General features: G+C 31.5%; 1 protein-coding gene across 7 annotated transcripts in view; it reads left to right on the top strand.

The window, feature by feature from the left end:
- Nucleotides 1-4,877: 4,877 nt before the first annotated feature.
- Nucleotides 4,878-13,840, top strand: part of LOC139524889 (uncharacterized) — a 130,916-nt gene continuing 121,953 nt past the window's right edge. For all 7 annotated transcript variants that reach the window (XM_071320037.1, XM_071320034.1, XM_071320036.1 and 4 more), the window contains exons 1-3: nucleotides 4,878-5,328; nucleotides 11,291-11,488; nucleotides 13,183-13,312. In XM_071320037.1, coding sequence (XP_071176138.1) covers nucleotides 11,441-11,488; nucleotides 13,183-13,312 — 178 coding nt within the window. In that variant the 5' untranslated portion in view covers nucleotides 4,878-5,328; nucleotides 11,291-11,440. The remainder of the gene's footprint in view (nucleotides 5,329-11,290; nucleotides 11,489-13,182; nucleotides 13,313-13,840) is intronic.

The following is a 13,840-nucleotide window of genomic DNA, read 5'->3' as shown; positions in this document are numbered from 1 at the left end:
CAAACATAGCCAAAATATGACACTCAAGAAATAAGACGCAAACTAAATTACAAGAATTGCAAGATCAATAAATTATGTAGAAAAAATAATTCCGAACGACAATTGGTTAACATAAAAAAAAGGAATACAACGATATAAATCTATGCTACCCCAAAAACTCAACTTTACAATGGTCAACCAATATGGGTTACTGTATAACTAAGGTGTAACAAAATGTTTAACAAACCTTTTTTAATAATACAGAAATTATGACTGTCGGTGTAATTGTAATTGTTTAGAAAAAAATCATGTCAAGCATGCAAATATTATTTAAAAAAAATAGTTTTAATCACTTAAAAGTCATGTGATGTTACATATATAGGACGGGTGTGTTGATGCACAAATTAATTAACAAAACCCCGTCATATAACATCCAACTTTGAAGTTGCGTCAAAATGTCAAATTTAGGTGTGCCACTTTGGGAATGGTCTTAAACGATTGACAATTCATTTCTTAATTTTTGTAATTTTTCCTAGATTTTTTCAATGTCGGGCAAAAAAAAGTAGCAGTTTATAAGGAGACCCTCTAAATGACGTAACAGCTTGACTTATGGTCGTTTTAAAAACGATTGTTTGCAAGTTGCATTGTGAACAATTGTACAATATGAAAATTAAACAACGTGAATGCAAATATTTATAATGACTTTACGGAAAGTAACTTTTGTGACATCTTGACAACCGTATACAAAGTTCATTACACTTTTCTACCTTCTAAACACAAGAGGTCGAATTCTTTTGTTCTATTTAAACCGCATATCGGACAGTCGGACTGTCAGTACAAATATAAATTAAAAAGTGAAGGTAGAAATATAGTTGCATTACAACTGTTAACAGTAATGTCAGTAATGGAAGCATTTGATTATGAAAATGTTTTTAACTATATTAATAGTTTTGTCTGAGGACAAAGATGTAGTTGTTGATTATATGGAAATCAGATAAATCATAGCATAACAATATATTGGAACAAAAGCAATTTTAACAGCTGGATAGTATTTATCTGTGAAATGTTATCTGTCTTATTAAATCATGTTTTAAGTTATCTTTTTATATAAATGAATATGTAAAAAATAAGATTCAAGGAAAAATTTCACTATGAAATACATTCAGGATTATATTATATTAATATCTTTAAAATATAAATTGTTCATAATTACCTCCCTTTGATAAATTATGCAAATATGTTCTACCTTTGTGAAACTTTTTATAATTATTGTCAGGTATTGATTGCGAGTAACTTTCATAGTAGTTAATGGGACTCTATTTCACAAGGTTCTGTGAAATGTGGTACGGCAAATATATACCGGTACATACTATCTGCATAACACAGATAGATTTTCACTCTTCTGGAAAAAATCTACCTGTGAAATACCATGTCTGGAAAAACATTACTGTGACAAATTATCCTCAGGATAAAATATCACAGGAAGAAATAAACCGTTACAACAGTAGACTTTTTAAAACTGTATCATACCTCTGGCAAACTAATAAAAAATCAGCCCAAAAATTCAATTAGAATGATTTTGTTTTATTGCCTCATATTTGATTGGATAACTTTATAAACATTGGCTGTTGCCGATAAACTTTTTCTGAATAACTGAACAAGAATTATACATCTCTACAAACAGTTGCCCTTTTCCCCTGAAAAAATTACATAAATTTTGATTTAAAATTGAAATTTAAAAAACAAATGTTTTATATTTTCTAGTAGTTTATACATAAAATGAGCATGCACTTCAATTTATCTAATGAGACTCTATTAGTGCTGGTTTATGATTCACTGAGTTTCTTCACATGTTTCGTAATAACCAAGAATTCTGTACAGATAAACCATCTGTAGATATTTTTATTACATTTATAAAAATCTTCCCATTCATTCAATTTTATATTATTTTTCAGATAGTATAATGAATCAATTAGATATGAATTGGTCATGGATGAACAATTTTGCAGAATTAAAAGGAAACTTGTTCCACATGAGTGAAGCTATGAGACTAACTGCCTCTTGTCTGGTGAGTTAATAATCACTAGATCTAATTTAAAAGATATAAACAGTAGCTCACAGAACCTTTTAAAGTTGTGAGCTTTGAAATAGTTTGTTAGAAGATGGGGAGGTTTTAAAATATATTTAAATGTATTTTATTCTTCTAAAGGTAGATGCTATTTTCATTTGATCAAAATTTTGACTGAGTGGATAGCAACTTTGCTTGTGTTCAGGTTCCATAAAAGAGTTATACTCCAGTGTTCAAACTAAGTAAATGGCAACTTTGCCAGTGTTTAGACTGAGTAGATAGCAACATTGCCTGTGATTAGAATGAGTAGATAGCAACATTGCCTGTGATTAGAATGAGTAGATAGCAACTTTGCCTGTGATAGGAATTAGTAGATAGCAACTTGTCTGTGTTCAGAATGAGTAGATGGCAACTTTGCCTGTGATTAGAATGAGTAGATAGCAACTTTGCATGTGATAGGAATTAGTAGATAGCAACTTGTCTGTGTTCAGAATGAGTAGATGGCAACTTTGCCTGTGATTAGAATGAGTAGATAGCAACTTTGCCTGTGATAGGAATTAGTAGATAGCAACTTGTCTGTGTTCAGAATGAGTAGATGGCAACTTTGCCTGTGATTAGAATGAGTAGATAGCAACTTTGCCTGTGTTCAGAATAAGTAGATGGCAACTTTGCCTGGGTTCAGACTGAGTAGATGGCAACTTTGCCTGTTTGCAGACTGAGTAGATGGCAACTTTGCCAGTGTTCAGGCTGAGTAGATGGCAACTGTGCCTCTGTTCAGACTGAGCAAAAAGCAATGTTGCCTGTGTTCAGACTGAGAACGTGGCACCTCTACCTGTGTGCAGTCTGAGTAAAAGGCAATTTTGTCAGGGAGAGAATCATTACCCACCAAATTTTTAATGGCTTATTTCTGGTAAATAAGCACCCTTAATTTTCTCTGCTTTTTTAGTTGCCTTTATTCATATACTATCAAAATGTATAACTGACTTTAAAAAAGCTTGTTATATAAAAACCGAGAAGCAAACATCCTTAAGGGCAACCAGATTTATATAAGAAGATTTCCTTTATTTTTCATTGAGATTGATTTTTAATGTCACTTTCATATATCTGTATCAAAATATTACAATATAGATCAGATCTTATGTATATCAATAAAATTCAATCAGATTCCCATTAGACCTATAAGTAAATATGAGAGGTAGTTATTTCACTACTAGTACAATATTAATGTTATTATATCTTGATATTCAGACACTGGCAGACATTTTATTCCCGTCGGACTACTTCACCTCTCTTCATACTGTTCCAGACATTCTTCACAATTCCCACAACACCTGACCCAACCTATCTCCATGTTTTATACAAATCTTTTGAAGTTTTACTTATATAACACTCCAGGTAATCTTTAATTAGATATTATAAGACATCAAAGTAAACACCTGGGAAGAGGCTTTATCATAGTATGTAAATTAATTTATAGTCTATGTGAATGTTTGGTTAAATAAAAGGGTAATATAACTGTAAATATCAATATTATTGTTGGAGATTTTTGGTCCAATTCACTTTTATCTTTATAGAAGGGAAAATATTTTCTGTGGATTCACTTATTAGGACCCCTTCAAATGGCTGTTGCCCTATAGTAATCAGTCTGTCTGGCAGTCCATCTGTCTGTGCATCTATAACAACTTCCTAGGTCAAATGTCAAGGTCAAAATCTGTGGTTTCAGTTGACAGGGTAAAAATACAAATGTATGCCTCATGTTATAACAGTAGGCCCACAGAGATGGGTCCCATCTCAATGATGTCTAGTGTTGATGAGTACCAACTTTTGTGGATAAATGAAGAATAACATTTTCATGGATATAAACATTTGATTTCTTGGTTTTGCTGAAGTCTGCATATAAACTGTTAAAAAAAAATTGTAATTTGGGGAACAACCTAATATGTGGTTCACTTGGTTTCCATGTGATCTGTGACACTTGGTTGGTATCCATGTGATCTGTGACACCAAAGAATAGCCAAATACTAAAGTGCCCTATGAAAAACCTCATCTAAGGTTAATGTATATAGATATAGGAAGATGTGGTATGAGTGCCAATGAGACAACTCTCCAATGTCTTCATTTAAGTCACAATTTATAAAAGTAAACCATTATATGTCAAAGTACGGTCTTCAACACGGAGCCAAGGCTCGTACCAAACAGCAAGCTATAAAGGGCCCAAAATTTTTTTGTCGTAATGAGATAAAAGTATGATTTTCTCTAAAATCTTGTTGGTGTTGTGGTACAAAGAAGGATACCATTGTACATGACCTTGACCCTATGTCCTGAAGGTCAACTTAATTGTTAACTTTTCAAGAGACATAACCTTTCAGGACTAACTTTTTTATGATGTTACATAATACCCACTCTACGAAATACTCATCTGAAAAAATAGTCTGCTGATTATGAGATACTATGTGTAATAAGGCGTGCAGCTCTCAGCAATACAAATAAAAAGGCGGCTTTATAATGATAACAAGCCTACACAGTTGAATAGATATTCTGTTCCTCCCTAAAGATAGATAGTTACATATCAACCTTAGACTCAATTTGATGAAAGTCCATTAGATATATATGAATAAGCATACTGCATACATGTATCTTTGTTTAGAGAACCTCAACTAAGTGTTATCTCCAATGAAACCTCAATATGATAAAAGATGAATAATAACCATACTGGATGTATCTTTCTTTAAGAGAAACACTCCGTTCCAGCCCCAATTTGATTAAAGGTGTAATAATCCTTTCTTCACTGACACAATCAGGTAGATTAAATCCTCTCTATCCCAGCCTCATTTTGATAAAAGTAATTAGACATACAGTACCTCTCTCTGACAGAACAGATGTATGATAAACCTTTCTTATCAACACATGCTAATTAACAGTAATTAATAGTACTTGACCACATTGTCAGGGATGTGTATTCACTGTATTGTAATTGACTGGTTACTTGACCACTGATTGTCAGGAATATTTATTGTGATTATTGGTTAATGATAAGAAAAATATTTATATTTTAAGGAATTACTAACACTTGTTGGATCTTTTAAATATAAATCTATTGATGATTAAAAAGAAAATTTAAGCAGGAGTTGTCAGAAGTATTGATTTTATGAGAAATTATGTGACATATTTTTGAAGTTTTGTCCTGGGTGAATTGAGTGTTTTATGGAATGTGTTATCAGCAGTAGGATAAGGAATCTGTGTTGAGAAGGATTTAAAACTTAGTTTGAATATTTTGCATGGTAAGTGAAAGTTTTGAACTCTTTATTGGACAAAAATATTCATTTGTGAAAACATTTTTTTTTTTATATTGATAATTTGTAGTATTGATAAAAAGTGAACCCCTGATTTACATAGAATTCCAGTTTAAATCATCAGTTGTGGTAGTCCTTGCCCTTGTGTTTTATTGATAAAATATTTGGAACAATTTTGTTGAAATTCCTGTCCGTAAGAAATATTGTCCCTCTGCCTTAGTCCAACATATATTGGACAGATATTACTCCAATATGATATTATACTAAATAGCCATGCAAAGTCAACATGGTATTAAAGAAGTTGAAAAGTTGAAATTAGAATTGCCTGTGAAATTAATATTGGAATGTTAAGTCATTAGGAAGCTCTTCACAAATATTGAGGATTACAAGAATTCGTGACTTTTGTTGAATATTGAATTGTCCAGGTACTTCATTGAGTCTAAATTTAAAATTACTTATGATACATGTATATAGTTATTTCTTATTAATTCTATTAACATTGTTCATTCAAGTCAAGTCAATTTCAAGTATAAAATTTCATGTGGATGTATATGCACTCATATTTAAAAACTGAGGTATTTAATATTATGTCATTTTTTTAAAGAAAAAAAAAATATCTTTAAGAATTTTCAGATTCAGTTATGTTTTTTTTTTATTTAAAAGATTGTTGATTATCAAACAAAAAAATGTTTTCTTCAGCTGCATTGTATGCCAAATTCTGTATAAATCCTTTTTCCTATTTAGTTGGCACTCATTCTGCAATTTTAACTGGATTAAAAAAAAATCACTAAATTTGTTGGTTCAGAGGTTTAAAAGACTTGTTCACGCTAGCACGAGGGAAACAGTTGTTTCATAAAATGAAGTGATTGAGTTTTATCAAAATACAGAGATTTATTTTGCATTTTGTTTGTAGTTTTTTTAAGTATTTTAAAAAGTTTTAAGTGCAATTTGTCCTGAGAGAGGGTTGCCCCTCTTAGACTCTGAATCTCTAACTCATGTTAAAGAGTATTTAAGTTCATGATATACAGTTATAGTAGTTGTTATACTACTACATGCATCAATCAAAATTAAGTAGTTAAATTTTCTGATTTTTCCCAGGCGGTTTTTTGATTTAATCAGACGTTGATGACCCATGATATTCTTTGTCTGCTTTATGATGTTTTCTACAAAGTAACATTATACACCCTAAATTTCTCTCAATTAAATCATTGTTTATTTTCATTTATATTGCACTTTTAAGTGTAATTTGAAACTTTATTAAAACCATCCTAATTCAAATAAAACCAATTTTATTTCACAAAAAAGCTGAATCATTAGGTTGTAACTGCAGGGGTTACAATATGAACTATAAGTTTTGTTTGCTTCATGATACATGTATATACTAACTGTTTATGTGTGTGAGTTCTTTTCTATCATGTTGTTGTCACTATGTCATCAAACGATTCTTAGTTAGTACTTTCGGAGCACCTTAGATCACCCCTGGTTTCTGGTGGGGTTCGTGTTGCCCTGCCGTCTTTAGTTTTCTATTTTGTGTCTTGTGTACTATTGTTTGTCTGTTTGTCCTTTTATTTTAAGCCATGGTGTTGTCAGTTTATTTTTGATCTCTGAGTTTGACTGTCCCTCTGGTATCTTTTGCCCCTATCTTACATGCATTCTTATTGTATAGTAGAATAATTCAGAAATGTATAAGAAGTATAAGAAGTATAAGATTATTGTACTAAAGTTGTACTTGTTACTGTGAGATATATCCATGTGTTTTTCTTGTTTGGCTTCCATGGCAGATTATTATTTTCCCCAACTGAATGGAATGTGTGTCTCCATATTTCATCCCTTCCAAAACTTTTTTTTCTATAATCTAAAAAGTTGTTATAATTCTATTATTCAGTGCAAATCAAAATCAAATTTTCTAGAATGAAGAGAAACTGGAAAACTGGTTTAACTAAAAATTGTAACAATATGATTAGAAAACGTGTTAACATTTCTGTCTTTCTAAAATAACGTTATCCTGTTTTCAAAAAAGTGTACCTATTCACTTAAACAGCTTAAACAGACAACTCTTATCTGCTTTGAAGATTCAAATGTAGTAGAACTGATAAAATATTTGCTTTTGATTTCATCCATAGAAAACTTTAGTTCATGCTCTTTTAGTTTACTTTCACAAGGTTTTGTATTAAATTCTGTATAATTGAGTAGTTTGATGATTAAGTTTTTCAAATTAAGCACATAAATCCAGGCGTTTTATAGTATCTTTTGATTAATTTGGTTGGTGGTGGTATTTTAATTAAAACAGTTTTAGACAAAAATTAGATTAAGAGTGCACAAAAGAGCTCAGCAGTTCAGAACATGCTTAAGAAAATGAAAAGAAATAAAGAAAAAAAGGGATTAATTCATTGGCTTTTCTTGCTACATAATGAAATAGGTAAATTGACAGGATATTCTTTAAAAAAATTATCTGAGTTATCTCCCCTGATATTTAAAGTTTTTAAAATTTATGAATTGACAGAAATATTTTGATCATGCTATACGATTTGGTTTTTATTAATGGATTCCAGAGCAACTCAGATGATTATTTCGTAGAGGAGACATGTCTCTAGTGTTACAAATTAAAACCAGGGTATCTTACTAGAGTTTTTACATGACCGCAAAAATTTCTTTGCGTCATATAATGGTATCATGTCATCGTCGTCGTCCGAAGACACATTTAGTTTCCGGACAATAACTTTAGATTTAGTGAATGGATCTCTATAGATTTTTAAAAGAAGGTTTAATACCACTATAGAATGGTTGGGATTGACTTTTGGGGTTATGGTCCCAAATTAGGGGCAAAAAAGGGGGCCCAAAATAAGCATTTTTGTAGTTTTCAAACAATAACTTGTGTTTAAGTGTATGAATCTCTCTGAAATTATACCACAAGTTTCCATATCATGAAGGGATGATAAGTAATGACTTTGGGGGGTTATTGCTCAAAATGTTTTGTATTTAGGGACTAAAAAAGGCGAAAATAGGGGCACAAAAGGAGGAAAACTAGGTTTTCCGGACAATAACTTGACATTAAATGAATGGATCTCTATAAATTTTTACCAGAAGGTTCAATACCATTAAAGGAAGGTTGGGATTGATTTTGGGGGTGATGGTTCTAATTGTTTAGGAATTAGGGGCCAAAAAGGGGGCCCAAAACAAGCATATTTCACTTGTATTTTTGTCCATCTGTTGAGTTAAGCCTTTTTCAACTGATTTTTATAGTTCGTTTTTATGTTGTACTGTTATACCACTGTCTCAGGTTAGGGGGAGGGTTGGGATCCCACTAACATGTTTAACCCCGCCACATTATTTATGTATGTGCCTGTCTCAAGTCAGGAGCCTGTAATTCAGTGGTTGTTGTTTGTTTATGTGTTGCATATTTTTTTTTTTTCGTTCATTTTTTTACATAAATAAGGCCGTTAGTTTTCTCGTTTGAATTGTTTTACATTGTCTTATCGGGGCCTTTTATAGCTCACTATGCGGTATGGGCTTTGCTCATTGTTGAAGGCCGTACGATGACCTGTAGTTGTAAATGTCTGTGTCATTTTGGTCTTTTGTGGATAGTTGTCTCATTGGCAATCATACCACATCTTCTTTTTTATATTGTAGTTTTCAAACAATAAGTTGTGTTAAAGTGGATGAATCTCTCTGAAATTATACCACAAGTTCCCATACCATTAAGGAATGGTTAGTAATGACTTGGGGGGGGGTTTATGGCTCTAAATGTTTTGGAATTGGGGGCAAAAAAAGGGGAAAACTAGGGTTTTCTGATCAATGGACAATTAAGACAATTTATAGACAGTGTAAGGGAGGCAATTTAAAACAGTTAACATACAATGTTTGGTATGTTCAGATTTACCTCCCTTACACTACTTGTAAATAATGTATAAAGAAATGTAAGGTTTGACTTATTGCCAAAAAAAAAGGGTGGGTGGGTAGTAGTTTTCAATTTTTTTCCAAATTTGCACGATATTACATAATAGATTTGTAAGATCTTGACATTTGTTTTGTGTCAGAAACTTATATTATGTAAAAAATTTGATCCGGTAAGGACCGATTTTGGCCTCAAATTTCAGTTTCATCTGACGAAAGATTTTGACCACTTTTTAAACACTTAAGTGTCTATTCCATATGATGCAATTAATTTATGTGAAAGATTTTAACTTATTTAGTTATTAAAAATGATCCGATTCAGGCTCAAATATGAGAAATCTACCAAATATGCGAAAAAGTGTCACTTTTCAGATGGTTTTTGTCAAAAACGAAAGTGGCCACATCCGTGATCATCCTCAATCTTTATATATGTTATGTGTCTTATGTATTATCATCAAATACAACTTCCATTTCAATATTTTGGATGAACACGAATGCGGCCACTTTCGTTTTACACGGAAACCGTCTAAAATTTAACTAAAATGCTGGAATTGTGAAGTTTTCAGTAATTTAGCATAAATTAATGGTGCTAGTTCTCAATATATGTGCATTGTATTGTCAAAAAGAGCCCATATTTATGTAGCAGAACCTTTCTACTATCCAATAAATGACTAAAAGTTTACATTTTAACAATTTTGAAAACCGCTATATTTTGGGGCCAAAAAGGGGTCTTACTGGACCTTCTCCTTTAAGATGGTGAAGGGTTCCTACCCTTCATCCAGATAAACCTGCTTTGTTATCCTAATTATGTATGAAATATGTGTAACTGGACGTATTATTCAATCTGTTTGATTCTGATTAGAATTGGCTTTATACTTGTCATTTCTGCACCTTTTAAAGTAATTTGTTACCGGTCTATGGGTTTTGCTCATTGTTGAAGGCAGTACAGTGACATACAGTTGTTTACCTCTATATCATTTGATCTGGTTTTTATGTAACATCTATTACTGAAACTGGGAAACATTTATTGCATGTTTGTTTCAAATATATATAGTGTTCTGAAAAATCTCAACTTTCATTTAGAATTTCTTCAAATGCCTATCTAAATAACAAGACCATGTCTACTTGTATCACAGTTGACAAATCAATACCTAAATGTTTGACTTGCTGGCCTGTTAGAATATGATTTATCTACAAAGACTGGCTGTGATCAACATAGTAAACTAATTATCTATTATTGTGTATTGATAAACCTATTGTTTTGAAAGTGGCAGTGTTAACATGGTTAATCAGCCGATGGCTTTATTAGTAAACATATGGACTATTATAGCATTTGACTGTTTGGAAATTATTAGTGCAGTTTCATTTTTAACATCAGGTGGAAGATCTATACTGAAGAATTACACATTACATGTAATTGGAGTCTAGAAGATTGGAAATTAATAGCAGTGACAAAACGACCTTTTATATAGACCAAGGTTTTATGATAATACTATTGTAGTGATTTGCAGTGAAATGTGCATGCTGCATAAGTAAACATCATTGTTAATACTCGTTGTAGAAATTACTATTTAATTGAACACGGGATAACTTTTAAATTTGACTGCATCAGTTTATGTTAGTCGATGTCTTGATTGTTCATCATGCTTGTTATATTAACATTATTTTATGGAAAATAAAAAGTTCACTAAAGACTGATACCTTTTAATTATATTGGAGCCTTAAAATACTTATTGAAAGTGAAATATGCAGATTATAATAGTTATTGACATAGTAAGGAGACTAATCTGTTTCTACACGTACATTGTATATTCAGAGGTAGTTGAGTGTAGTCAAGTCTAGGATATGTGGTGCAGCTTATATGTTTTATGCAGTGTGATATATTATAAGCTTCAAAAGAAATGTTCTATCTTAAAAGTATTGTTACTCTTGCATGGGGATGTTTAAGCTATAGTTTAACAGTTATGTAATTTAAATATATTAATACTAATATTGAAGGGCACTGTGATGAAGATTTGATAACTTGGACTGTATACGTGTATGTTTATATTTTCAGTGAGTGTTTTGAAAACAAGGAAAAGTGACATTGTAATATGGACCTCAGATACCATATGAAGTTGTGACATGGACCTTAAGATGCTTTGTGAGGATATGAAATGGGATTAAGATTTCTAGTGAGGATATTCATGGACCTAAGATATCAACTATGATGAGTCTAGGCAACCTACCAAGATATTATAATGGATTTCCTAATGTAAGTAAGGGACAGAACTCAAATATTGGTTGAAATGATGGGAACATAGTTCAGGCTTTAGATTATATAGATATAGGAAGATGTGGTATGAGTGCCAATGAGACAACTCTCCATCCAAATAACAATTTATAAAAGTAAACCAATTATATGTCAATTTACGGCCTTCAACACAGAGCCTTGGCTCACACCTAACAACAAGCTATAAAAGGCCCCAAAATTACTAGTGTAAAACCATTCAAACAGGAAAACCAACAGTCTATTCTGTATAAAAAAAAATGAGAAACAAGAAACACGTACAAATTACATAAACAAAAGACAACTACTGTACATCATATTCCTTACTTAGGAAAGGTGCAAAAATTTGCAGCGGGATTAAACGTTTTAATGGTACCAAACCTTCTCCCTTTTCCCCAGAAACAAAGTTTGAGTAAACATATAGGGATAACCTTGTCTAGCTGTCAATTATTTCTTCTTAACTTAGCCTATGTAGTAGATCATAAAGTTATTGACTGCAACTTGTAACTTAGTACACAGGTTAACTTTTTAACAATATATGACAAATTAGAAGGAAGAATTTACTCTGTTTAATAATAATTATGGAATCCTCACTCCCATAAGATGTCTATATAGATTTGTTTAATTTGTTAGCTGATAGATACAGTGCGTGTATTCTGAGGTGTGGATTATAGAACTGCAATAGAGGGAACTTTTGGGGAGGGGGTATGTTATGGATCCTCTCAGTTATCATAGATGTCTTTAATTATCTAACATCTCCTGGTATGCTTACATTCACATCTTATGAAGTATAGTAAACAGATTTTAAATAACTAAGTATGTCATCAATTTGTAATATAAACATAATTTTAAAATATAAGGTATAATAACACAAGAGTTATTGCTCTTGGTCTTCCCTGTGTTTATATAACATTATAGAAAAAAACTTATAGGATGTTTATTGTATAGACAAAGTTTACATAATTTATAAACAGTTTATTTTATAAAAAAGAAATGATTTATGGCTTCATAAAAACTGTAACCAGCTGTAAAAAGGGTTTCCATGTTAATTATAACATTAATCATATATTTATTGAAGTACTGAACAGTTGGCACACATCGTAACCTACTTATCGTTCATTTTCAGGAACCTTTAGAAAAAACAAGATAACAGTTTTACCAGTCTGGCTATCAATTATTGATTTAATTATCTTATTAATAAAAATAGAAAATACCAATTTATTCATAGATAAAAAAGTAATACTGATACACCAATCTTTCATCTGAGGAAATTACAATGGGGAAATTGGGTATGAAATGGCTGTGTATGAGAGATATGCCCAAGTTATACAGGGAATTAATGATATATAAAAAGAGCAGTTATTTTATTGCTGATCCTCAACTTGGGAGTTGCCAAAGGGTATTAATGATTAGCTTACAAACAAATTCAAAACTATTTTCATTAAAATGTTTAATACCACATTGTTATAAATTGATAGATCATCTTGATACACCAACTATAACTGTATCATGACTATTAGATGGTTGAGGACCCCATTATCAACCTTCTTTGAATATCAGCAATTACCACCTCAGTGGACTTGTAATGAAGGGTCTTGTCTTTATGGGAGATCTGGCTTTTTTAAATCAGAGGAGGTCAAAATTAAAACTTTACTGATGGTTCAATGTTTATGTTTCAGTGTAGACAAGAAGATGTAAGACTTAGTGACCCTGACAGCACAGTTAAAGTACATGCTGATAAACCACACCTGGTCAGTTTGGGAAGTGGTCGACTGTCAACAGCGGTCACTATTATACCACTACATAATGGTAAGAAAACTCATCCAATCATAAGACAGGTGAAATTATCAACAGGGGCAATCTCAGTTTAATAGTAAAAGAGGGAAAATTAATAATTAGAGGGTTATTGATAAATATTTTCCTCAGTAGATTTTTATATTACATGAACTGGGGAGTACTATTTATATTTAACAAAAGTATAAAGTTCATCAATATTTATGCATTTCTCTTTTATAAAACAAAAATGACAAGATCAAACAAGGTCGACCTACAGAAGGATAGGAAAACAACTGTTATATTGATTACTTCATATGGGAACTTTCAAAAATATTTTTTGTTAAATATTGACCCATTTTCCAAGTGAAAAGTTGATAATAATCAGCAAGTGGCGAATTGCTGGGTAATAAAACACATCCCAATAATCCAATTTCAGTGATTTACTTTCTTTTTCATCAAAAGGCTTAGGAGCACTAGAGAGTACAATAAGATTCAAAGATATTTCCCACTAAAAAGTCCTGGACGAATCAGGATTACTGTTCTTTTCAGACCTAGAATTAA

Source organism: Mytilus edulis, chromosome 5 (assembly GCF_963676685.1).
Source record: "Mytilus edulis chromosome 5, xbMytEdul2.2, whole genome shotgun sequence".
NCBI lineage: Eukaryota > Metazoa > Mollusca > Bivalvia > Mytilida > Mytilidae > Mytilus > Mytilus edulis.
Note: the sequence above shows the minus strand (reverse complement) of the source record. Positions and strands in the feature narration are given on the sequence as shown.